The sequence below is a fragment of the Vanessa cardui genome, chromosome W, assembly GCF_905220365.1.
Source record: "Vanessa cardui chromosome W, ilVanCard2.1, whole genome shotgun sequence".
In the NCBI taxonomy this organism is placed as follows: Eukaryota; Metazoa; Arthropoda; class Insecta; order Lepidoptera; family Nymphalidae; genus Vanessa; species Vanessa cardui.
Window position 1 is genome coordinate 12436662 of NC_061153.1, and position 26366 is coordinate 12463027.

The following is a 26366-nucleotide window of genomic DNA, read 5'->3' on the forward strand; positions in this document are numbered from 1 at the left end:
AAGTAGGATGTTATTGTGTTTAACACGTATGCCTTCACCGTAAACACGAAGTCAAAATTCACTCTTGATCTTATATTTAAACGTACCATAGACCTAGCAATGGTTGAACTATTTTCACCAAGTCCTGATATAACTCCTTGTATAGGTGTCTTTTTTAGACTAAGAAATTGAACTGCTGCTTCGGTTATAAAACAAGCTTGGGAGCCCTGATCAAGTAAGGCACGGACGGGATGATATTCGCCATTCTTCGACTTGACTTTGATTAGCGCTGTGGCTAATAAAACCTGTCTTGGCTTTGACACCCTTCCTGTCGACAAGCACGAAACTATCGGAGGAGAACTACTTGAGGAATTAACATTTTCTATCGTAGGCTTCACTGATGTGGTTTGCTCTGATTGAGGATTAAAATGAAGAAGCGAGTGATAGCGCTTCCGACAAACTCTACAAGTGGTAACCTTTTTGCAATCATATACGGTGTGATTACTACCTAAACAGTTAAAGCAGATTCGGTTCTTCATCACAAACTCTCGTCTACTTTCAACAGGCTGTTTAGTAAACTTCTTGCAAAAACAAAGTTTGTGGGGTTCTGAACAGTATTCACAGCGCATACTTGATGAGTTAGTGACATTACCTTTGCACCATGAGAATTGTTATAGTTATATTTTTTATTTACCTGCTGAGCCATCGATACCTATGGTTCTAAAAATTCTAAAGCACGGAAACGATTTTCAATAAACAGTTTGAATTGTTCAAAGGTTGGCAAATCGTTATTGGAATCGCTGGCGCAAACATTTAACTCAATGGGAGTTTACGAGTTTCACTATCTAGTTTTAGAGTAAAGCGCGGTCGCCGAGCAGGAAGAATTTCGTACATTGACCTGGTTCTACCTGTCTCCCTCTCTCACGCGTGAATAAGTTGCATCCCGCTCACACGATAGCGTCGACCGCGGGCATCAGGAGTTACAAACCTTTTGTGTGCTTACGTAAGGTTTATATTTGTATGCTAGTATTTTTTTGTCTTAAATTTTCGCGATTATTACACATTTAAATAAAACTAATTATAACGGATGAATCGCGTATATTAATTATTTTTAACATCCCGACGTTTCGAGCACTTTGCAGTGTTCGTGGTCACGGGTAGACTAAGATGACATTTGTCTATTTGAAGAACAAAGAAAATATTATTAACAACTACCGCCAACGATTTCTCAATTGATATCTTGAGTAACGTTCCGGTTGCACGCAGAAGGCACTGACTGTATCTTTAGGTCTTGCAGTCTGTTGGATTTGAAATTTTAAATTTTTAATAAGTGGATCCCAGGTGTTAGAAAGTCTCCAACCATCTTCTCTATTGAAGTTCGGATGTTTTTGAATTTCAATAGCCTCGCGTATCATTCTAGGAATGAATCTGTGTTCTCTAGCGAGGATCTGTGGTTTATCAAATCGGATAAAATGGTTAGGTTTATCCAGAGCATGTTCACAGACTGCAGACTTAGAAGAACGCCTATTTTTGACATCTCCTATATGTTCCTTGACCCTGGTACCGATGCTTCTCTTTGTTTGGCCTATGTAAGATAAACCACACTCACATTCGAGTTTATATACTCCTGCAGTTTGTAAAAGGATATTACTCTTGATAGGTCTCAAGAACTGGCTCACTTTCTTATGAGGCTTGTAAACGGTTTTAATCGAAGCTCGCTTCAAGATGTTGCCAATCCTGTCTGTAACTCCTTTCACATATGGTAGAAATGCAGGTTGTCGCTCAACTGTGGGTGGCTTGATACGGCTTCTGCGATGCTGGCGAGGCACGGGCAGCTTGTTCTGGTGGAGTGCAAGCTTGACCTGACGTAGCTCGTCCTCTAGGTGTTCAGCATCGCAGAGATGGTGGGCTCTCTGAAACAAAGATTTGCCAACGGTAGCTAACTGACTAGGGTGGTGGTGCGAGTCACCATTGAGGTATTTGTTGGTGTGTGTGGGTTTCCTATAAACTGTGTGACTTAATGTATTATCAGGATTCTTGATAATAAGGATGTCAAGGAAAGCTAAAGAATTATTTGCCTCTAATTCCATAGTAAATTGAATGTTTTTATTTATAGAATTAAGATGTACTAAAAATGTAGATGTCAGATCACTAGGTAATATTGTGAAAGTGTCATCTATGTACCGTTTATAAAACCTAGGTGTTATTGGTCCGGAGCGAAGAGCCCTCTCCTCCAGGTCTTCCATGAATAAATCGGCGACCACGGGGGATACTGGAGAACCCATGGCTACCCCGTCAACTTGCACATAGAATTCATCATTCCACAATAAATAACCTGATGTGAGGCAGTGATGTAACAGCTCTGTATATTCAATAGGCATGTTGTGTGTCTGTAGCTTCCTCTTAACAATTTCGATGCAGTCTTGTATGGGTAAGCATGTAAACAATGACTGGACATCAAAACTAACCATTGTCTCGTTGTTGGTTAATTTAAGGTCTTTGATTTCACCAACAAACTGGTAAGAATCCTTGACATACGCCGCAGTGTGTCCTCGGAGGGGTGATAATATCCTTGCTATGTGTTGAGCCAATCTATATGTTGGTGTATCGATTTGGCTTACAATAGGACGCAGCGGAGCACCAGTTTTATGGATCTTAGGTAACCCATACAGTTTTGGCGGCTTTGCACATGTAGGCACGAGTGATTTTTTGTCCAGATTTAATTTCTCTTGATGTTTTGATATTAACGCGGATGTCTTTTTAAGAATATTATTTGTAGGATCTTTATTTACTTTTTTATAAGTTTTAACATCCGATAAAATCGCGGAAATTTTCTGGTTATAATCACACGTATCCATCACAACGGTCGCGTTTCCCTTATCTGCTCGGAGGACTGTAATGTCTTTATTGTTGCGTAGGTTCTTCAGAGCAATAGATTCATCACGAGTAAGGTTTATTTTCGGTGGCCGGCTTCGACGTAAAACACTCGAGATGTCCTGTCGAATAGCTTCCGAGTCTTCCTTTGTGATGTTATTTTTGAAAAGACACTCCTCCACATTGCAAATAATGTCTTCAAACGGTATTTTGGATGGAGCCGGTGCAAAATTTAAGCCTTTATTTAATACCGCAACAGTTGATTCATCTAAACTTTGTTTTGACAGATTGACAAGTGACGTACGCGCAGGTTTTTGAATTTCCCCGGTGTTGCCATTATTGAAATTGTTATAATTTGATTTTACCCCGCTGAGTTTTTCGAACTTTTCTATTTGTTTTATTTTTAAGTTATTATATTTTGTAGCGGCTCGTTTATTGGTAAAATCGTTGCATTTTTGCCAATCTGTTTTTGATAATCGCGACTCGAGTTCTTTACTTAGGTTGTCAATTTGATCCGTTAACCGTCGCGCGTCAAATCGATGTTCTCGGATGAGTTGTAATAATAATTTCTTACTTGCCTGATTGAGTATTTTATCACCATGCCTTATGTCCTTCTTAGGTGCAATCCTTACACAAACCGGAATAAGATTATTGTCACGGCATCTTTTCAGGAAGTTCATGGACGTTACGAATCGGGCATGTTTGACTTTTAGGTACTCCAACCGGCGAATTTGATTTGATGTTTCCAGTCCGTACTGGTTCACATAATGTTGTCTTCAAATAGACAAATGTCATCTTAGTCTACCCGTGACCACGAACACTGCAAAGTGCTCGAAACGTCGGGATGTTAAAAATAATTAATATACGCGATTCATCCGTTATAATTAGTTTTATTTAAACAGTATTTTTTTGACCTTGAGTCAAGCAAGCCTATAACGCCCACTCGACGCTTTATCGCTTGTTCAAAAATCAAAATTTAACGGACGACATTCCATAACGGGATGCGCTAGTGATCGGTCAATTTGTTCGTAGTGAAATAGTTTCTGCAGACGTTTGTGTTTTGTTTTGTTTTCTTGTTAAATTACCGCTAAGTTATCGTTATTTAGTTTTCTTGTTAGTCGGTTCTACGTGGTTAAGTTTTTTTGAAAATGGAACCGGGGCCGTCTACCTCGCGTCCATTCAAAGACTTTGTTTCTCCGCGGAAGAAGCGTAAAATGTCGCACTTTAGTGAAAGTGAGAAGTTGATGATTATCAACGTCTTTAAATACGTAAAAGAATCTTGGCCTGCCGATAAATATCCTTCAAAACAGGAAAGATAAAACGGCCGTTATTCTGGGCGTTTCGAAATCGGCGGTGTACCGTATTCTAAACGAATACACTAAAACGGAAACTGTCAAGCCAGCTGCAGCACCAAAAAAACGCATGTCAATTATTGAAAAGATAGATGATTTCGACAAGTCGTGCATTAGAAAAATTGTGCATAGCTTTTATTTAAAAGGAGAGTTACCTACAGCAAAAAAGGTATTACAGGTAGTTAATGCCGATGAATCCCTACCAAGCATGGGCCTGACATCGCTGAAAAAAGTTCTAAAACATTTGAAATTTAAATATGTCAAACGAAGGAGAAATAATGCGTTAATCGATAGAGATGACATAGCATTGTGGCGTATAAAATATTTGAAAAACATGAAAACTTTTCGAGAGCAAGGACGACCAATATATTACTTGGATGAAACTTGGGTGAATGCAGGTAAGACTATATATTTGATTTACATTTAACCCGCGATTTCATTAGTTTAAAAACTATTCTACATATTTCTTATTTTTTTTAAATTGTATTTATTTTTTATTTTTTCTATTCAATTTAAACATATAATAAAACAAAAAATATATTTTCAGGGCACACTGTCGGCAAAGTGTGGGAAGACACTACAGTGAAGTCACGCAAACAAGCCTTTTTAGAGGGTCTGTCGACGGGCGCTAAGAATCCTACGTCTAAAGGCAACCGCTTAATTATTCTGCATATTGGAGGCGAAGAAGGATTCGTGCCGGAATCAGAATTGGTTTTTGAATGCAAAGGTTAGCAATAGGCTTTGCCTACACCTTTATGTAAACGTGTATTATTTACTTTAATGTAGGTTATTATTTGTGGAAATAAACACATTTGCATTTGTATTTAATTTTTAGGTACAGGCGATTATCACGAATCAATGAACGCCGCCAAATTCGAAAATTGGTTCAAAGAAATGTTGCCAAGACTTGAGCCGAACGCGGTGGTTGTGATGGATAATGCGAGCTACCACTCAAGGCGAAAGGAGAAAACCCCCGTCACAAGTTGGAATAAAACAAATATTCAAAAATGGCTCACATCTAAGAAGATTACTTATGAACCAAAAGAAACCAAAGTTCAGTTATTGGAAAAGGTGAAAGGTGTAAAAACAGAGTACCAATCGTACGTTAAAGATGAAATGGCGAAAGAAGTTGGTGTGGAGGTATTAAGATTACCTCCATACCACTGTGAGTTGAACCCTATTGAATTGGTGTGGGCAGACGTGAAGGGCTACGTGGCAAGAAATAATACCACATTTAAAATGGTAGACGTAAAAAAAACTGCTCCAAGAGGCGTTGAAAAACATTACACCGGAAAAATGGAAAAACTGTATAAGACACGTAAAAAAGGAGGAAATAAAATTAGGTGGTTTAGACAATAATATCGACAAAACTATTGATTCTTTTATCATCAATGTAACAGGTGAAACGTCGTCTGAGGAAAGCAGCAGTTCTGATACCACGGAATCTGATTCTGATTAATAAATAATAAATATTTATTTTTAAAATGATTTTATTTATTAACATCAAATCTAAAATACCTAATTATATTACCTATTACAAAAAACTGTCATAGAATAGAATACCTATTTCAAATAAAAATATTTATTTGCCACTTTTCCGTTATTCAACGTAGGTAAATATAAAAATCCTATATTTTTAACTAGTACACGACAAAAAATGTTTGTGACCACTGTCAGTAGGTAAATAGGTCAATGTACGAAATTCTTCCTGCTCGGCGACCGTGCTTTAATAATGTGCATGATAATAATATCCCATGTATTTACGTTAATATTTAAGTTTCTAAGTGCATGTAAACAATCACATGTGGTATCTAACAATTCTTTCAACGATGAAGCTGACTCGACATTTATTCGTTTTTGACCAAACAATCTTTTTAAAATACAATTAGTCAGATATTTCTTGTTATGATATCGTTTTTCTAATTGAGCCCAGCACTCACTATAGTTAGCGGAAGTTATTGGAGTGTGGCGAATGAGCTGTTCAGCTTCACCAGAAAGGTGACTTTTCAAATAATGCATTTTTTGTACATTATCTAATGAATCATTTTTGTGCACTAAAGATGTAAAAAGATCGTGAAATGTTGTCCATTCCCCGTATTTACCAGAAAATATTGGGATGGCGATCTTTGGTAGTTTAACAAAAGGAGTAACTGGTTTCGACATACCTGAAGTATTTTCATTTTCAACCGACTTCAAAAAGGAGGTTATCAATTCGTCTGTATTTTTTTTTTTTTTTTTTTTATGTTTGTTACCTCATAACTTTTTACGGGGTGGACCGATTTTGATAATTTTTTTTTGTTTAAAAGGTAGTGCTTCCCGTGGGGTCCCATTTTTTTTTTATTTTTTTCCGATGATGGTATTCGTATGAAATCGACATAAGTCTTAAATTTGCATTATGTATATGCGCGACAAATCACGTTAACCAATTTTGATGATTAAGGGTAGTTTGGTGAAAGTTTGGTAAGGTTCTGAGCACAGATTCCATGACAAATTAAGGGAACGGGAGGGAACGGAACAATTCTGAGAAGCACGTTAGCAATACTCGGTCGAATCTTTTATTTATGGGTTACTTGGATATTTGAATCACCTTCCGGAACGTGGTTATGTTCATGTAATTGTCATAATCGAATATTATAATCAACTAGCGACCCGCCCCGACTCCTCACGGGTGCAATACTGATACTAAATATACTAAAGAATTTGTTTATTTACGACATCACATTGCAAACTTCTAAAATTGTCAATGTTTCTTTACTATATTGTGCATTTATTATATACACAAACCTTCCCCTTGAATTACACTATCTATTAAAAAAAAACGCATCAAAATCCGTTGCGTAGTTTTAAAGATATAGGGACAGAGAAAGCGACTTGGTTTTATACTATGTATTGACGGAACTCCTAAACGGCTTACAGTTAGGGTGCGATTTGGGGCAGAATTTCTTTCTGTCTTTAATCAAATTTTGTGTATATGATGTGATGTCATATGATGTACGACATAGCATACGAATAGCTCTTTTGCAAAGTTTTTTTACTGAGGTCGATTACAGCTCATTCGAGGGTACCTTGTAGTTTATGCCGCATGACGTATTAAAGCCGCATTTTTGAAAGTCTATTTTTGCTTTATTCGAAAGTTTCTTTTGAAATTGTCCCCGAAGTAGTTACTGATTCATATAAACGGCACGCTTAATCTATCCATATTAAGAAAAAATGTTAGTCTACATCAGCTTCACTTAAAATCAAAAAATAAATAAAATTTTAACAAAAAGAAAAACCGACTTCAAACAAAACAGTATTTTAAAATAAATTAAAATGCGCTAAAAAGTAATAAAAATAATTGCATATTTAACATATTTTTGAGAGTCCTCGTAGGTAAAATGAAATGAAAGATATTAGACTACTTAAAAGTCGATTTACGATTATATAATGTAGTTATAATTATTGCTATATTTGGAGTCGGTGTCAGCCAACCCTATACTATACCTATCAAAAAACAATACGAGAATACTTTAAGGGGACTACATGAGCTAAATGCAAGTTTTAAAATGCCAAAAAGTATATAATCCAATGCAATAAACCAAATGAAAAAAATATATGTTAATCTTCAGGACAGATGCTAGTTATTAATTGTGTTGAAAACATGATGTAATTAATTTGGTACGATAGAAAAAAATCGCAAAGTTACCTCTAAAAAAGTATTTTTTTGTTTTTTAACTACACTTATATACCTTCAATAATTTTGGTCTTTTGTCAGATTATTCTACAAACAATATACTAAAAATTTATTATCTTAATTATTTAGTAAAATCAATAGATTTTTTTAAATCAGATTTTCTTATTTTCGACCAAAATGCGTAAGCATGTGTGCGTGAGCGCCTCGTACAGACACTGCCGGCCGAGGCCTGTTGCTATACAGACGTGTCGCTCTTTTCACCGCATCGTTGCGAATAAAATGTCGTAGATTTTATTTTTGTGTAATTTTAATTGTCGAATATTATTCTTTTATGTAAATAAATATATTAAGTTAAAATAGTCTAGTTGTAGTTAGCCATTTATTTTTTTGTTAAGTTATTTTTTATAAAGTTTAATTTTGTAAACATGGGAAATAAAGTACAATCTGTGAAGAAAACTAAAAAACGTTCATATAAATTAAAAAGCCGAACATATGAAAGATAATATGAAAATGTAAGAGTATTTAATTAGTAAACATATATATATAAATAATGGTTATTGGAAACATTTATTAAAAACAATGCAATTAGTTCGCATAGAATCAGATTTTTCGACAGATTTCTTACAGTCACCATGGAGTATTTGGTCAATGCAAGCAAGTCCAAGAAGAATGTGCGGGTTCGATCCCCGCACTCTGAACTAAAATTTTATTATTTTTAAAGGACTATATTTAAAAATATATGTATATTTTATAATTATTAAAATTTAATTCCTAACAACTATGCATTTATTTTTCCAGAATTAAGAAAATATTTCTATTACGTTAGAGTTTAATTTTATCAATTTTGTTTATAATAGGAAATATAGTTATGTATGGATGAAATTTAATAATAAAAAAAATAAATAAATACAAATTAGCACATCACATGAATATTTAGTGGTGCTTGTCTGGGTTTGAACCCGCAATAAGATGCGCGCGTTCTACCCACTGGGCCATCTTGAAATATGTAATTGTTGTGAACCAAAGAACTAAAATATTTAGAAGTGTCATATACGTAATTCAATATTTTTTAAAGATTGGAAATAGTATCAATTGAAAAATTTTAGCTCGTAGCTTTAGTGAAAGTGGGTGAAATATTGATTGCAAGTATCCAAGATATTTTAATAACGAACGACGACGAACGAATAATTAAAAAAAATATTTTAATAAAAAAATTGAAACGAATTTTTTTTGTTTTTTTGTTAAACCAAAAATAAATAAAAATATTTGAATTTAATTGAATCAGTTTTATTTCAAATATCAGTCAAAAACAATACAAATAATTCTAATATCCAAACTATTTTTATGAGACTGATATTAGTAAAACGAACAAACTCTACGCTTTTTGTCAGTGTACAAATTACGAACAGTTCCAATTTTATTTAATAAATCGCTTAACAAACTTACAAAATTTAAAAATAGGTACGATTTAATATTTAGCATTACAACTAATTGAATTGATACAGTAAAAATTAAAGAAAAAAATGTTTAAATTAACTATTTTTTGTACATAAAATAATAATAATTTAAGTTTAATTAATTCAGTTTAATTTTATCATAATTTTTTAAATGACACAAAGAAATTAAAATAATTCTGTTGTCCTGTCTATTTTTATGAAATCTATGATTGATAGAATTGATAGAATTGACTTCGCTTCGCTTTCGCTCGGCGCGGCGCGCGGCGGTTCGGCGCCATCTATTGGAATATTCAGGCGTAACCTCGCCGCCTCGCTAAGCGTAGTGCGCGGGGGGACATGCCGTTTTTGTCGTTAGTGTAAGTGTGTGCGCGTGATTCTCAAGGGCAATTAGCTCCTGTAGTCCCCTTAAGAAATGTTTCTTACAAATTACCTTTTATACGATATTATACTGGGTCAATCAAGAGGCTCGTATCGCTTCTTTCTTTTGATTGTTGAAGCGTGTGCCTGTGGCTGACACCGGCTCCAAATATAACAATAACTATAACTACGTTATATAATCGTAAATCGACTTTTAAGTAGTCTAATATTTTTCATTTCATTTTACCTAGGAGGACTCTCAAAAATATGTTAAATATGCAATTATTTTTATTACTTTTTAGCGCATTTTAATTTATTTTAAAATACTGTTTTGTTTGAAGTCGGTTTTTCTTTTTGTTAAAATTTTATGTACTGATCCCTTTGTCGAACAGATTTTGTTAAGCGTTGTTTTCATAAGACTTTTATAACTCAAACTCAAAACTCAACTCAAATATCTTTATTCAATATAGAAGCATTACACTTTCTTATTGATGGTCAATTGAAACACTACCGCCGGTTCGGAAAGAAAATACCCTGACCTGAGAAGAACCGGCGAAAGAAACTCAGCGGGTTTTTTTTTTTTGTTTGTCTTATGTATTATATAAATAAACAATTTAATATGAGATGAAATAGCCAGGAGGCGATCGTATCATTCCCAAGGTGTGCTATCGATCATAAACTCATTAATTGTATAATAACCTTTTGCACACAAGCGTTCCTTAATAATTTTTTTTAATTTGGCAACAGAGGCATTTTGAACGCTTTCTGGGATCCTGTTGTAAAACCGTATACATTTATATAAACTATATAAGTATTCTCAACATCATCATATATATCACCTACCATTTGTTCTATGTCCTCCAATTTAAATCTTTCATATAATTTAGTATTATTCTCTTTAAATATAGACCAATCCATTTCTAACAATTCTTGCTTGGTTTCAATATATTCTACTGTTAGTCTATCTTTACTACATTTTTTAAAGTTAATTAGACCTTTCTTTATTACATTTTGCGAATCTTTTAAAACAATTATTAACCTTCCATTTTTAAAATATCCAAATTATGAATTAAGATAATTTAAAAGCATGAATTTTTTTTTTCAAATCAAATCTCTAAAATTTTACAAGAGTTTTGAATTTTTTTTTCGTAAATTAATTATTCTAAGTCCTTAACTAACATGCTTAAAATTATAAAGTAAATCTAAATTAATCAATAAATTTTCTAAGTTTAAAATTCTTCGTAAATTTTCAAAGTTCAAAATTTCTTCAAATTGAAATATTATTAGAAATTCAAAGTTCAAAAGAAAGCTAACTTTTTCACTTTTGATTATTCACCAATAAATATTGAAAATAATGTACTCACAGGATTGCACTTCACACAAACACAATTTGTTGACCTGGTGTAAGTGGCGCCCTCTGTAGGTGGCGACACTTTGAACTAATCCGCTGCAGTTGCTCCGTCCGCCCACCAATGCACGGCTGGGGTCCCGCTGCTGCGGCCTCTGATGCGTGTTTCCTTACTGCAGCAATCCACTGCGGAGACACGGGGGAAGCGGCTTCACCGCTCACAAAAAACACTATCCGGCTCGACTGGACCAATGTTAGGGCTGTTACTCGGTAGTATTGGTACTGTGAGACTTCAAAATAAAATCACCGAGTATGTACTGCTGGTCAGATAGTGTAATTGTTTATGTTATTTATAAACATTTTATTGCACACAAAAGACAAAAGATACAGTGTACATAACATTACATGAACATATAACAAAAAAGAGAAGCGTGCAAAGGCGGTCTTATTGCTTAAAGCAATCTCTTACAGACAACCCTTTAGAGTAAGAATTTGTCAGTGGGAAACGGGATGGTGCAAACAAGCATGTTTTATTCTTAAACAGCTAAAAATTAATTTTTAAATAATGCAAATAATATATAACAAAATACATATATATAAGTTTAATAAATACATATGTATTATATGTACCAAATAATTATATAAATAAAATTATATATATATATATATATATATATATATATATATATATATATATAGCAGAAAGTTATACTAAACATATAATATAAAAATAAAACTTACGTACATAAAATATAATACTTAATAAATAAATACTAATAGTATGATAATATAGGAAATAGTATTTACGCAGATTGAATAGATAAATAATACTTATGTAACCTATTTTTAAATATATAAATTGACTCAGATTGACGAATTTCGGCAGGGAGCGTATTCCATAGCTTTGCAGCTGTCATCGTAAAGGATTCGCTATAGAAGTTGGTATGAGCGACCGGCAGTGACAGTTTGTTGTCAGAGCGTGACCGCAGTTCATGTGGATAGCTGACGTCAGTACCCATAAAACAGAACCGTTCCTTCAAATACGCGGGAAGAAGAGGATTATAGAGGATAGAGTAAAGAAGGGATAACATGTGCAAGTTGCGACGATGTCGAATAGTAAGCCACTTAAGTTGCGCCCGATATTCGCAGACGTGATCAAATTTCCGTAGACCAAAGATGAATTTGATGCAAACGTTCTGTAACCTTTCTAGCTTATTGAGTTGGTCCTCAGTAATGTTTGTGTAACAACAATCTGCGTAGTCCAAAATAGGAAGTAGAAGAGTTTGACATAACGTGATTTTAGTCTTAATGGGCAGAAAGTGTTTCCAACGGTTTAACAAATGAAATGTGGCGAAAACTTTTCTACTGACTTCAGCAACTTGCACAGTCCAGGATAATGTATTATCGATAAGAAGACCAAGGTTTTTAACGGAACTGCTAAGTGACAAAGGCGTATTGTTAAAGATGATGGCAGGTAGGTTGGCGTAATCAACTTTAGTAAGTAGTTTGGAGCTGCCAATAATAATGACCTGCGATTTATCTGGATTTACAAGAAGCCCGCACGTCTTGCTCCAAGTACAAATTTTATGCAATTCCTGGTTCAGCCTCTCAATAGCCCCTCCGATACCTGTTAAGGGAGCAGAAACGTAGACCTGCAAGTCGTCTGCATAAAGATGAAAGGAAGACGAGATGAGATGGGATACAGTATTAATAAAAATGGTAAATAAAAGTGGAGAGAGGATACTGCCTTGAGGAACACCAGATGAGAGAGATTCGAGGCTGGATAATTTATTATTAATCCGTACACATTGCTGACGACCAAACAGGTAGCTACGAAACCACTCACATGCATCGGAAGAGATATTAATCGACCGAAGCACTGCCAGCAGGAGATCTAAATCAACCGTATTGAACGCATTACTGAAGTCCAATAATGCCAGGATACTAACATGTCTGTTGTCCATGTTAAAACGTATATCATCGCATACTTTAAGTAGGGCAGTAGTAGTACTATGACCTCTCCGAAATCCTGATTGGAAATCAGAGAGTACATTGTACTCTGCTAGATACTTTGTTAATTGAAGATGGACAATGCGTTCTAACACTTTAGACAGAAATGGAAGGATAGATATTGGACGAAAGTGAGAGAAAGATATGGGATTTTTATTTTTGCGAATAGGAAGGATATAAGCCAAACGCCAAGTGGAAGGGAATTCGTTATGGTCAAGGGAGAAATTGAAAATGTGAAATAATATAGGGAGAACATAATCTAACACAGCAAGTATCATTCTACGGTTGATTCCATCACATCCCGTGGCATCGGATCTTATTGCAAGGATATTGGCCTTAACGTCACTAGCAGTAATTGGGGAAAAGTGAAAAGAGGGTCTGTTAGGAATAGGCAAGGATCTAAAATGATTTAAAGTACTAATTATATCACTGTTGTTCATTAGGACAGTACTAGCAAAAAATCAGTTCAGAGCATTGAGATCAACAGTAAGAGGGATCCTGGTTGCTTGTCGTCCAATACCTAGAGATTGTAGGAATTTCCAGGTCTGAGAAGAATTGCTGTTCTCAATCTTATTTTGTATATATTTACGTTGAGCATCTCTACATACTTTACGGCACCGATTACGTAAACTCTTATATTTCACGAGGTTGTCAATAGTTGGGTTTAATTTAAATTTTGATTTAGCTCTGTCACGCTTCTTCATTAACTTCCGAATGTCCTGAGATAACCAAGGTGCAGGTAGGTGTTTGAGCTTGATGGGACGGAAAGGAGCATGTTTATCGAAGAGATCATTTAGAAAGGAGTTAAAAATTTCAAGTTTCTCATCGATAGTAGAAGCGTTTAAAATTGAGTCCCAATTGATACCACTAAGATCCTGCATAAATTTTTCGTTGTCAAAATGTTTGAAGCTTCGACGCATGACCACAGTGGGTTTAAGTTTCGGCGGACGTACTTTGTACGACAGATATATTAGGTCATGGTACGAAAAGGCTTCAGCAGGTAGTTGTCCGTGAATTTCAACATGCTCCAAGGATGAAACAAAGGATAGGTCAAGTTTGCTTGGGATGCAGTTGGGAAAGTAATGATTGGCATTGGATGGGAGAACATTTAGATTGGAGCTATTAATTATGTTCAACAAGCGCTTGGCACAAGCGTCATTTTTGATAAGGCAGTTAATATTAGGCAAGGAATTTTCCAATCTTTTGAACGTGTCGAAGTAGTCTATGTGGAGCGAAGGACTGTAAAAAACACCGAGTAGTACCTTAATGTGTCCAAATATAACCTCAATGAGTATGTGCTCGGCGGATTCAGAGTATTGGGAATCGGATTTATTCAGGATAGTGAAAGGAATGTGGTTACGTAAATAAATAGCAACTCCTCCGCCTCCTTTTCCAGTTCGATCATTGCGGATAAGGTGAAAGTTAGGTAATGAGAAGGAGGAAGAAGGAAGAGATGGCTTGAGGAATGTTTCGGAGATAAGGATAGCGTGAATATTAGAGTTAGCAAAGGAAGATAAGAGATCAGGATAGTGAGCTGGAATACTCTGCGCATTCAAATGAACAACATTAAAAAATTTTGGGAAAAGAGAGAAGGTTGAATCAAGAGAAGAGGAAAGCGGGATGTAAGTACTATGAAAACTGTCAGCCGAAGAGGAAAGTGATACAAAAGTGTTATCATCGTCTGAGTCAATATTCAAATCAATGTTATCAATACTCATACTAAATAAATATAAATATATATATAATAAATATATTTAAAAATAATATGTTTGTATATTTAAACAAATGTATATAACTCGTAAAAGCTAATTTTATCAGACAAAAACTTACACTTACCAGCACTAACACAAGTTGATCATAGTTAAATGCATAAAATAGAACAAAAACAGTGCAAACAGTAACACCAAACCATAGCAAAAACGACAACAAAAAAAAGAAAAAAAAATAAAAAATTACCTGTTGCCTGTAAAGTCAGTATACGGGCGAAAGTTTTACGTGACAACGACTTTGAGTGGTAAAATAATTTTAATGTGAATATTCATTCGTATAGTAGGAAGGAGGATGAAATAATAGTAACAATTTAAAACATTTATTTAATTAAATTCAAAAACAACGACTTTTTATGTCTGTCTCTCTCGCTCTTAGGCGGGCTAACCATGCCCGAGTGGAAGGGACGCGTGCCTCTCACTCGCTCTCATTGTGAGCGCATAACGTGAGCGGAGCGTAACGCAGTTTCTTGAAGTGTCACCCAGCAAACCAATTTATAAGACGTTGTCACGTCAAAAGTAATAGAAGCAAACCATAAAACATTTAGGCACAAAAATCAATCAATGGATAGATAATAATTAAAACTCCTCGCTTAGTAGTTAGGTATATTCAGCGAATATTTAAACTAAATGGAAACAAATGACAAGTGCTTAAAATGAAAACAAATAGGTATTGATAAAAAACAAATAAATTAAATTACATTAATTTACAAAATATATATCTATGTTTTACCATGAAATAACAGTAGATATATGGTATCCATATTTCTGCTTAAAACGGAACGCTTTTGTTTATGGCTCAATATTTGTTTACTCTGTAATCTCATTTGTCAGTTTGACCTTTGAGTTTGACAGTCATTATAAAGAATGTCGGTATCGGTAAATAAATAAAAGAATTGTGTTCGTTAAATTATATCGCGAGTTGAAGTACTGAGATTTAATTATTATTACTCTATAATTCTAATGAGATCTCACAACAAGCACACACCGAACAATATGATTGTGACAAGTAACTAAGATAAATAAATAAAGAGATAAGCGGATAGAATTATTGCAACCGTAATGAGACAAATAAACAAACACCGCAGAAGCAAAATTAATATAAAACTAAAATAATTTATGACACAAAGATAAGGGATAATTAATAACATAAAACAAAAGAAAATAAAGTATTACTTTTTGACGGTTCTCTTTGGCCTGATGTTGGGGATTTTCAAGTCTTTTGATGCCAGGGTGCCGCAGCTAGTAGAAGCAGTAGGAGTAGTGTTTACCTCTGTGATGTCGGTGGATGAAGTTAAGGACTTTAATTCAGCCATCGTAGAAATCCTCTTCTTAGTGCCATGTGACTCTAAAACTTCCACAGTGCCGTTCTTAGTCCAGCACTTTGTGATCCCGAATCGCTGACGAGCCGCAACAAAAACCTCATGACGTTCTTTAGTGAGGAATTCAGATATAGTAATCCCAGTATTCCTCAAATTGGTTTTACTGAACCAGACCTTATTTCTAAGGTCAATATCTCGGAATTTGATAAGAACGGCACGTGGCTTGTCAGAGCTGGAGCGGCCGAGACGGTGACAACGGCTTATATCTTCCACTTTCAATTCGGGGATTTTTAGATGTTCAGAAAGAATCTTAACGGTACCTGACACCAATTTTTCTGATTTGCTTTCATGAATGCCGTGGACAAGAAGAATTTTTCTACGGGATTTCATTTCTAACTCATGATACTTGCCAGCCAAAAGCCCAAGTTGTAACTGAAGCCCCTCTAGAGCACCCATAAAAAAACTTCTGAAGACACTGAATTGAGCCGCAATATTGGAAGTAGGACTTGTGGCCGGGATGGAAGCACTTTGAAGATTTTTTTGAAACTCAGCCATTTTATTATCAAAGTGATCTCTGAGTTCAAATATTGTGTGTTTCAAGGCCTCCATTGTTCTGCTGCTGTTGTATTGTTTGAAGAATTGGAAAAAATTTATGAAAATTTTTATTGTGAATGCGATAGGTGTTTAGTGTAGACTATAATTGTTGTCATTAAAGGAATGTAATACTGGTAAGTGGCAAGACTTTCACAGCATATTTCTCATTAATTTAATAATAAATATAATATAAATAAAACGAGAGCATTAAAAAACATGAGTTCACTTATTTCACACCTACCCGCGAAAAAAAAAACTTTATGAAATTACAAAAATTGAATTGTACTTTAGAAAAAACATTTCAATAGCGCGATGTAAAATACATCTATCGCCATCTATTAACGAAATAATAAACTAAATGATTATTTGGCATAATGTCATTTGATCTTGAACACGAGCACTTTACAGCGTTCGTGGTCACGGGTAGACTAAGGTGGCATTTGTCTATTTGAGGAACAAAAGAAATATTATTTACAACTACCGCCAAAGATTTCTCAATGGGTATCTTGAGTAACGTTCCGGTTGCACGCAGAAGGCAGTTGTTTCAGAGAGCCCACCATCTCTGCGATGCTGAACACCTAGAGGACGAGCTACGTCAGGTCAAGCTTGCACTCCACCAGAACAAGCTGCCCGTGCCTCGCCAGCATCGCAGAAGCCGTATCAAGCCACCCACAGTTGAGCGACAACCTGCATTTCTACCATATATGAAGGGAGTTACAGACAGGATTGGCAACATCTTGAAGTGAGCTTCAATTAAAACCGTTTACAAGCCCCATAAGAAAGTGAGCCAGTTCTTGAGACCTATCAAGAGTAACATTCCTTTACAAACTGCGGGAGTATATAAACTCGAATGTGAGTTTGGTTTATCTTACATAGGCCAAACAAAGAGGAGTTTAGGTACCAGGGTCAAGGAACATATAGGAGATGTCAAAAATAGGCGTTCTTCAAAATCTGCAGTCTGAGAACATGCTCTGGATAAATCCAACCATTTTATTCGATTTGATAAACCACAGATCCTCGCTAAAGAACACAGATTAATTCCTAGAATGATACGCGAGGCTATTGAAATTCAAAAACATACGAACTTCAATAGAGAAGATGGTTGGAGACTGTCTAACACCTGGGATCCACTTATTAAAAATTTAAAATCCCAAATCCAACAGACTGCAAGACCTAAAGATACAGTCAGTGCCTTCTGCGTGAACCGGAACGTTACTCAAGATACCAATTGAAAATCGTTGGCGGTAGTTATAAATAATATTTCTTTTGTTCCTCAAATAGACAAATGCCACCTTAGTCTACCCGTGACCACGAACGCTGTAAAGTGTAGCACTCACACAAACCACGGCCCCCAGTTCCCGGCAGCCCCGCTATTCCTCGTCATGGTGGCGATGATGGTAACGGCGGGACGGGGGGTGCTAAGAATCACCGGGCTACGGGAGGCCACCACAACCGACTGACCCTTGCGACGTACAACGGACGCACGCTACGGCTTGACTCGCATCTAGCGCAACTTGAGGTAGAACTTGGGAAAATTAGGTGGCACATATTAGGGCTATGTGAAGTCCGGAGAGAGGGAGAGGACACCGTCACCCTCGATTCGGGCCACCTAATGTACTTCCGAGAGGGAGACCAACAATCCCAAGGTGGCGTTGGGTTTCTGGTAAATAAGTCCCTAGCTGACAACGTTGTGGAAATCTCCAGTGTATCGAACAGGGTTGCGTACCTCATAATAAAGCTCACCGAGAGGTACAGCCTCAAGGTAGTGCAAGCGTACGCACCGACCTCGACACACTCGGACGATGAAGTGGAAGAATTGTTCGATGATATATCGAGGGCCCTCCACTTCACCACGAAAACCCACTACAACGTTGTCATGGGGGACTTTAACGCTAAAGTGGGAGTACAGAATTGCAGCGAATCGGTAGTAGGACCCCATGGATTTGGAAGTAGAAATCATAGGGAGCAAATGCTTGTCAACTTCCTCGAACGGGAGGGGCTCTTCTTGATGAACTCCTTCTTCAAGAAACAGCCCCAAAGGAAGTGGACGTGGCAAAGCCCCGACACAATGACCAACAATGAGATAGACTTCATCATGACAGACAAGAGGCACATATTCAGAGACGTCTCTGTGATCAACAGGTTCAATACCGGTAGTGATCACCGACTTGTCCGAGGCTCTCTGAATATCGATTTTAGGGCCGAGCGCGTCCGTCTGATCAAAATCAAAATAAACTTTATTCAAGTAGGCTTTTATAAGCACTTTTGAATCGTCATTTTACAATTAAGTGAAGCTACCACCGGTTCGGAAAGTAGATAATACCGAGAAGAACCGGCAAGAAACTCAGTAGTTATTCTTTTTTAACATTTAAAAAATACAACGTCATGTTAATTAAATACAATTATTTCAATTAATGTATCCTGCTTGGAAGTCAACAGGTATTAACTCCACGCTTTTTTGTCATCTACAAAATCTTGTATCGAATAGTATGCTTTTTCTACCAATATATTTTTAACAAACGATTTGAATTTACTAAACGGCAAAGTTAAAAATTTCTGCGGAATTTTATTATAGAAACGGATACCTTGCCCCAAGAAGGATCCATTGACTTTGCGGAGTCGGAAACTTGGCGTTATAAGTTTATCCTTACTTCTAGTGCATATACAATGATTATCACTGATTTTATCAAAGTGATCAATGTTACTGTGAATATACATGATATTGTTGTAAATATATTGCGACGCAACAGTAAGTATTCCTACTCTGTTAAAAACATCCCGAAGAGAGTCTCTAGCTCCAAGATTATAAATAAACCGAATTGCTCTCTTTTGTAAAATAAAGACAGATTCAATATCTGCAGCGTTACCCCAAAGTAATATGCCATATGATATAATACTGTGAAAATAACCAAAATAAACTAAACGAGCGGTATCAATATCAGTTAGTTGTCTAACTTTTCTAACCGCGTATGTTGCGGAGCTGAGTCTTCCTGTTAGGGATGATAAATGAGAAGTCAACTGAAGTCTGGAATCCAATTCTATTCCTAAAAACACAGTAGTATCAGCTACTTCAAGACGGTCACCATTTAAAGATATATTATAATTTTGCTTGCTAACATTAGGTAGGGTAAAAACTACACATTTTGTTTTTTGAGCATTCAAAACTAAATTATTTACTGTAAACCAATTGTTTATCTGTGATAATGCACCGTTCACATCGTCATAGTCATTTTTTTTCCTGTCAACCTTAAAAATCAGCGAAGTATCGTCAGCAAACAACACTATATCACAAATACCCTTAACATAGAAAGGAAGATCATTTATATATACTAAGAATAGAAAGGGACCCAAAATTGAACCTTGTGGAACTCCCATTTTTAACGTAGATCCAGAAGACTTTATTCCATTAATGAAAACTTGCTGGATTCTTTGACTTAAATATGAAGCGATGAGATCAAGAGCTTTACCTTTAACACCGTAATATTTGAGCTTATAAAGAAGCGTTTCGTGTTCTACACAATCGAATGCTTTAGATAAATCACAGAATACTCCAATAGCGTTCTGTGATTTCTCCCAAGCATCGTAAATATGTTTGAGAAGCGCAATTCCCGCATCAGTTGTCGAGCGACCTCTTCTAAAACCGAATTGCTCACCATGAAAAATAGCATTTGTACCAAAATGGACGAGAAGTTGATTTAAAATAATTTTTTCGAAAATTTTACTTAAGGATGGGAGTATTGAAATAGGCCTGTAATTACCGGGATCGCTTCTGTTTCCAGTTTTAAAAAGTGGTAAAACTTTACTACATTTTAACAAGGTAGGAAATGAACCCGTGTCCAAACTCTTGTTAAAAATTGCTGCTATATACGGAGCAATATCGTATATGATGTTATTAAAAAAATTTACCGAAATGCCCCATATGTCGTTAGTTTTTTTAATATTTATAGTTTTAAATACTTTTATGACATCTATTGCAGAAACCGTTTCAAATGAAAAATCAATAACGCATTTAGAAACACTATTATTTAATAACCTAGCTGCATTTGATGTAGATGATTTTAAATGAAATGTTATTTTATGGGGTACTTTATCAAAAAATGATTCAAATAAATTAGCAACCTCTAATTCAGAACTCGTGTATCTACTACCTGTGTTCAATTCTATTGGTATCATTTCCTTTTTGGGTTTTCCACTAACACTACTAATAACATCCCATGTGGCTTTAATTCTATTATCAGAATTCAGGATTTTTTTCTTTAAATATAAGGACTTAGCAGAAATGCATACTGTTTTAAAAATTTTGGAATATTTAATGACGTATTCTAAAAAGCTACGCTTCGATTCCACCGCCTCATATCATATAAGTCGTATAATTTATTTCTACTTTTATAAATACCAACAGTAGCCCAGTCACTAAACTTTAATTTTGTGTTACTATAACATGATTTCATTTTAAATATATTGTTAAATTCTTTTAGTATTACTTCAAAAAATGAATTATAAAGCTCATTTGGATCCTGTGTCGTAAGATCTAGATTAGACAATTTATACGCCACAATATCTTTAAAACAATGTAATTTGTTAGCCGTTATTGGCCTGTATGTTATTTTTTTTAAATGATTTATTTCTTTGTGTTTTAATGAAAACTTCTGACCACAATGGTCAGAAGTTAAATTATTTATAATTGATACTTCATATATTTCACAGTCACAGAACACATTATCAATACACGTAGAAGTGCCGTCGGTTATTCGCGTCGGTTCATTAACTCTATGAGTTAAATTAAATGACATAAACAAGGCGACCAACCGAACACTTAACGTAGTTTCTTTAAGTAAGTCGACGTTAAAGTCCCCACATACAATTATATATTTATTAGTTTTACATAGCTTTTTAAGAATGTCCTCCATAGTGGTTTCAAACAAATAATAATCTCCCGATGGGGGCCGGTACACGCAGACTATAATGTACTGTGGAAATTCCACGCAGGATAGTTCGATAGTACGTTCGATAGAGAGGGCCACAATATCTTTTCGAGATTTACAAACGATATCATTCCGTACTAATATTAATGAGCCACCACGAATAGCACTCCCTCTTACGAACGCACTTGACAGTTTAAAGTTTGAAATATTAAATATGTCAAATTTTTTAACCCAATGTTCTGTGAAACAAAATACATGTATTTTATAACACTCCGAAAATAATTCTATTTCATGATCTTTGCCACCTATGCCCTGTATATTTTGATGTATAATATTTAAGTAAGAGGGCGCAGATGTTGTCGTTTTATTTAGTTTAAACTATTAATTTGAGTATTTTTAATTTTGTCGGTGTTAATATAAATTAAATTATTATTTTTATTATACATATGATCCTTGGTAACATTACTTGTAAAATAATTTTTGATATTGTAGGCAATTAGGTTACCAATTTGTCTTTTCGATTTCATTGGTAGGTACATAGTATCCTCTGTCCACTTAAATCTATGAATGAATTTATTAATGTCAAATAACATTAAATCATTACTGCAATGTCGAGTCAAATTATACAGACATAGGTTTAAGTCATAAATATGTAAATTCTGTGCATCTGTCAAGGTATGTGAATATGGAAATAAACTAATTATAAATTTTCATTTCTTTTGATTTTGGATTTCAATTAATAATTTAATATCCTTAATTAAACTCTTTTTGTTTAGAGACAAACTGTCACCATGCATTAATACTACTACATTATTAGAACCCAGATGCATAGAGTTTATTTTATTTATTTGGTATTGATAGGTTGCCCCGGGTGAGCATGTGTTAAATACATTTTTTATTTCACTTTTAATTATTGAGCCAAAGCCCTGTCCTAACTTATCCGATACTACAATAACATCTTTATTTACTTCTAACCCCAGTTTATTATGGTTATGGATCCCTGGTGCACATTGACTCAAGGCGAGGTATATTCCAAGGAGACGCATTAAGTCCTCTTTGGTTTTGCCTTGCAATAAACCCTCTCTCTTATCTCCTAAATAAATGTACTTCTGGGTTAAAAGTACCAAATAATAGTTTATCTTAAACTAAAATATCACATCTTCTCTACATGGACGACATTAAGTTATACACTAACAATGTAATATGCCTTTAATGGATCCCTGGTGCACATGGACTGAATTTGATAGGTGATACTTTGGTATTATTACTATTAGGAGGAACCAACTCATTTTCCTGAGTATGCATACAGTTACATTTATTCGATAAGGATTCAAATTTTTCTAAGTTGGAGGTGCATAGCTCAAGAAGATAGTTGGCTGTGTGTATGTGTTCCTCTATCTGTTTTTGAGCCAATTCATATTTTTTATTAACAAAATCTAAAGATCTTTGTAGGCTAGAAATTTCTAATTGCAGTTGTTCAATGTCATTTTCATATATTATTTTATTATTCTGCAATTTATTATTTGATGATTTTACTTTATTAATTAAATGTGACCGGTCTTTTCTCATTTTGCATATGTATTGATAGTTATTAATGTTTTTTTTTGTTTTACGGATGAATTTATTTAATTTTATATATTTTTTTATCTTATTATGTGAACTCATGGGTGTATGTTTAATTTTAGACTCCTGTAAGGTGGTATTGGAGTCAGGGGCAGGTATAACTAACTCATTATACAAACTTTCAGTCGCATCACATTTCTGGCTTGTTTGAATTTTTTCCAATTCTAATTCTGCCTTTTGAGCATTAAAAAGACTCACTTCCAGTTCTGTAATGCGACTCAAAGCTCTTTCATGTTCCTCGCTACACTCTTTAAATGAGGTCACAATCTCAAGAAGGTTGTCCCGCTGGCTAACAACATCTAAACAATGTTCGTTTAATTTAGCTAACTCGCTTTTGAGTTCAGTGTTTTTATTAACAATTTTTTGAATCTCTTCTTCACTGTCCTCACGCTCTTGAAGAAGTTGTCTGTTTAACTCCTTGGAAGATTGTAATTCTTTAAGAGTCAATTGGAATTTGGCCTCCATATCTTTCATTGAAATTTTGCGGGTCATGATAGTATACTCCATGATGTTAAACTGTAAAATTATAATAAGATGTATTTAAATACTCTTAAAGAAGTAATTTTATATAATAAGGGTTGTTCAGATCTATGTGTAAAAAAGATTATTATAGGTAGGTATAACAAGATGTTATTTCTTATTTTTTTGTCAGTTAAGGTACTAGCAATTAATTAAGGCAAACTTATATTATATGTGATATTTGGTATAATATTACAATAGTACTATGTGAATCACATATAATATAATGTTTTTAATTATTTTTTATTTTCTTTTGTAAATATGTAGGTATATAGTTATTTAATTTTTAATTAATTCAAACAATATTATAAGCTTAATGTACACTGAACACAAGGATTACAGCTTACAAAATAAGCTGAGGCCTATGCACAGTACATATATTGTGAAGAACTATCTGAGGACTATGTTAAAATCTTCAACTTTGCTTCCAACTATTTGTCAAGCAAAGTGAGACAGTAATCACGCCAAAGGAGCAGACAGATGCTATCCACAACATGCAAGCCTTGTTCGAATTAGGTTATAACGTGTAAAATATCTTTAAAACAAAATACTCCCCGGGTTTATGCAGAAGATTTCAAGTTAAGCGGCCGTTAGAGTATGACAGTCGATTCGATTCTTCTTTTGTTCAGATTTAGTTGTGTATATGCGTCACAAACACTATTGACACTGTTTTTAAGAATTGTAAGCCAGAATTGCTACCGTAAATATATATTAAAACACTTAAAACTAAATAATTTAAAATATTTAAAATTAATTTAAATTTGACATGTCACCCTGAGCAGTGTTGCCAGTTTCCGATGTCCACGCTCCGACCAAAGCTGCTCCAACCCATTGCGGGATCTGAAACGTTCCAGTCAAACCTGGAGAACCGATTCCCTGCCGTGAAAACCACAACAGACGTAAACCAGACCCTAGAAAATGTAGTTCGAATTCTTAGGGAAGAAGGTACAAGATTTTGCGGCATGCAGCGTAAGGGCAAGAAGTCCAGGGCAGGAAGGCAGGGGCGTGGAGTAGGAGTGTGGTCGTCCTGTTCTTCAAAAAGGGAGACAAAACCCTGCTGAAGAACTATCGTCCCATATCCCTACTGAGTCACGTCTATAAGCTGTTTTCAAGAGTGATCACGAACCGTCTTGCGCGAAGATTCGACGAATTCCAACCCCCAGAACAGGCCGGGTTTCGGACCGGATACGCCACCATAGACCACATTCACACGGTGCGGCAGATTAAACAGAAGTCCCAAGAGTATAATCGGCCCCTGTGTCTTGCATTCGTGGACTATGAGAAGGCCTTTGACTCGGTTGAAATCTGGGCTGTTCTGGAGTCCCTGCAGCGTTGTCAAGTCGATTGGCGATATATCCAAGTGATGAGATGTCTCTACGAAGCTGCCACCATGTCCGTCCGAGTACAGAATCAGCAAACAAATCCCATACCATTGCATCGAGGAGTGAGACAAGGGGACGTTATTTCCCCCAAATTGTTCACTAATGAAATGGAGGATATGTTCAAGACGCTGAACTGGAAAGGACGTGGCATCAACATCAATGGCGAATACATCTCTCACTTGAGATTCGCAGACGACATCGTCATCGTGGCAGAAACGCTGCAGGACCTACAACAAATGCTGAACGATCTGGCTGATTCTTCTATGCGTATCGGCCTACGGATGAACTTGGATAAAACCAAGGTCATGTTCAATGAACATGTTCCACCGGAACCGATTGCGATACACGGTACCGTCCTCGAAGTTGTTCAAAAATATACATATATATATATATATATATATATATGTATATATGTCTACCTTGGGTAGAAACAACCTTGAGGACGAGGTGAATAAAAGAATTCAGCTAGGTTGGGCAGCGTTTGGAAAATTGCGTCGAATCTTTACATCGTCGATCCCACAGTGCCTTAAGACGAAAGTCTTCAACCAGTGCGTCCTACCCGTCATGACATACGGAGCCGAAACGTGGACACTCACGGCAAGGCTGGTCCACCAGTTTAAAGTCGCTCAGCGTGCTATGGAAAGGGCTATGCTCGGCGTTTCTCTGCGGGATCGCATCAGAAATGAGGCGATCCGTCAGAGAACCAAAGTCATCGACATAGCCCACCGGATTAGTAAGCTGAAGTGGCAGTGGGCTGGCCATATTTGCCGCAGAACCGATAACCGTTGGGGGAAACGTGTTCTAGAGTGGAGACCGCGTCTCGGCAAACGTAGTGTAGGACGTCCTGGGGCACGGTGGAGTGACGACTTACGCAAGACGGCTGGCAGGAGCTGGATGCGAGTAGCCCAAGAACGATCTCAGTGGCGTGCAATTGGAGAGGCCTATGTCCAGCAGTGGACGGAAATGGGCTGATGGATGGATGGATGGATGGATGGAATATTCTTGATAATAAACATAATAATAATGTTTGAATTAAAATTAATAATCCTATAGAAAAAGGATGATTTATGAAAAATATAAAAATTTAAATAAAAATTAATAATAAGGATACCGCGCTAATATTTCTCGGGAAAACGTCGAAGAAAACCGGAACAAACTTGTGTCTGAAATCGAGTCTTCGTTAAA

General features: G+C 35.6%; 1 protein-coding gene across 1 annotated transcript; it reads left to right on the top strand.

Moving 5' to 3' along the window:
- The first annotated feature begins 5063 nt into the window (after window positions 1-5063).
- LOC124542632 lies at window positions 5064-26153 on the top strand. The gene is made up of 5 exons (XM_047120560.1): window positions 5064-5512; window positions 16180-16387; window positions 18063-18950; window positions 24788-25560; window positions 25601-26153. Exons 1-5 carry the CDS (start codon window positions 5064-5066, stop codon window positions 26151-26153), a joined length of 2871 nt encoding a protein of 956 aa, XP_046976516.1.
- Window positions 26154-26366: the final 213 nt, after the last annotated feature.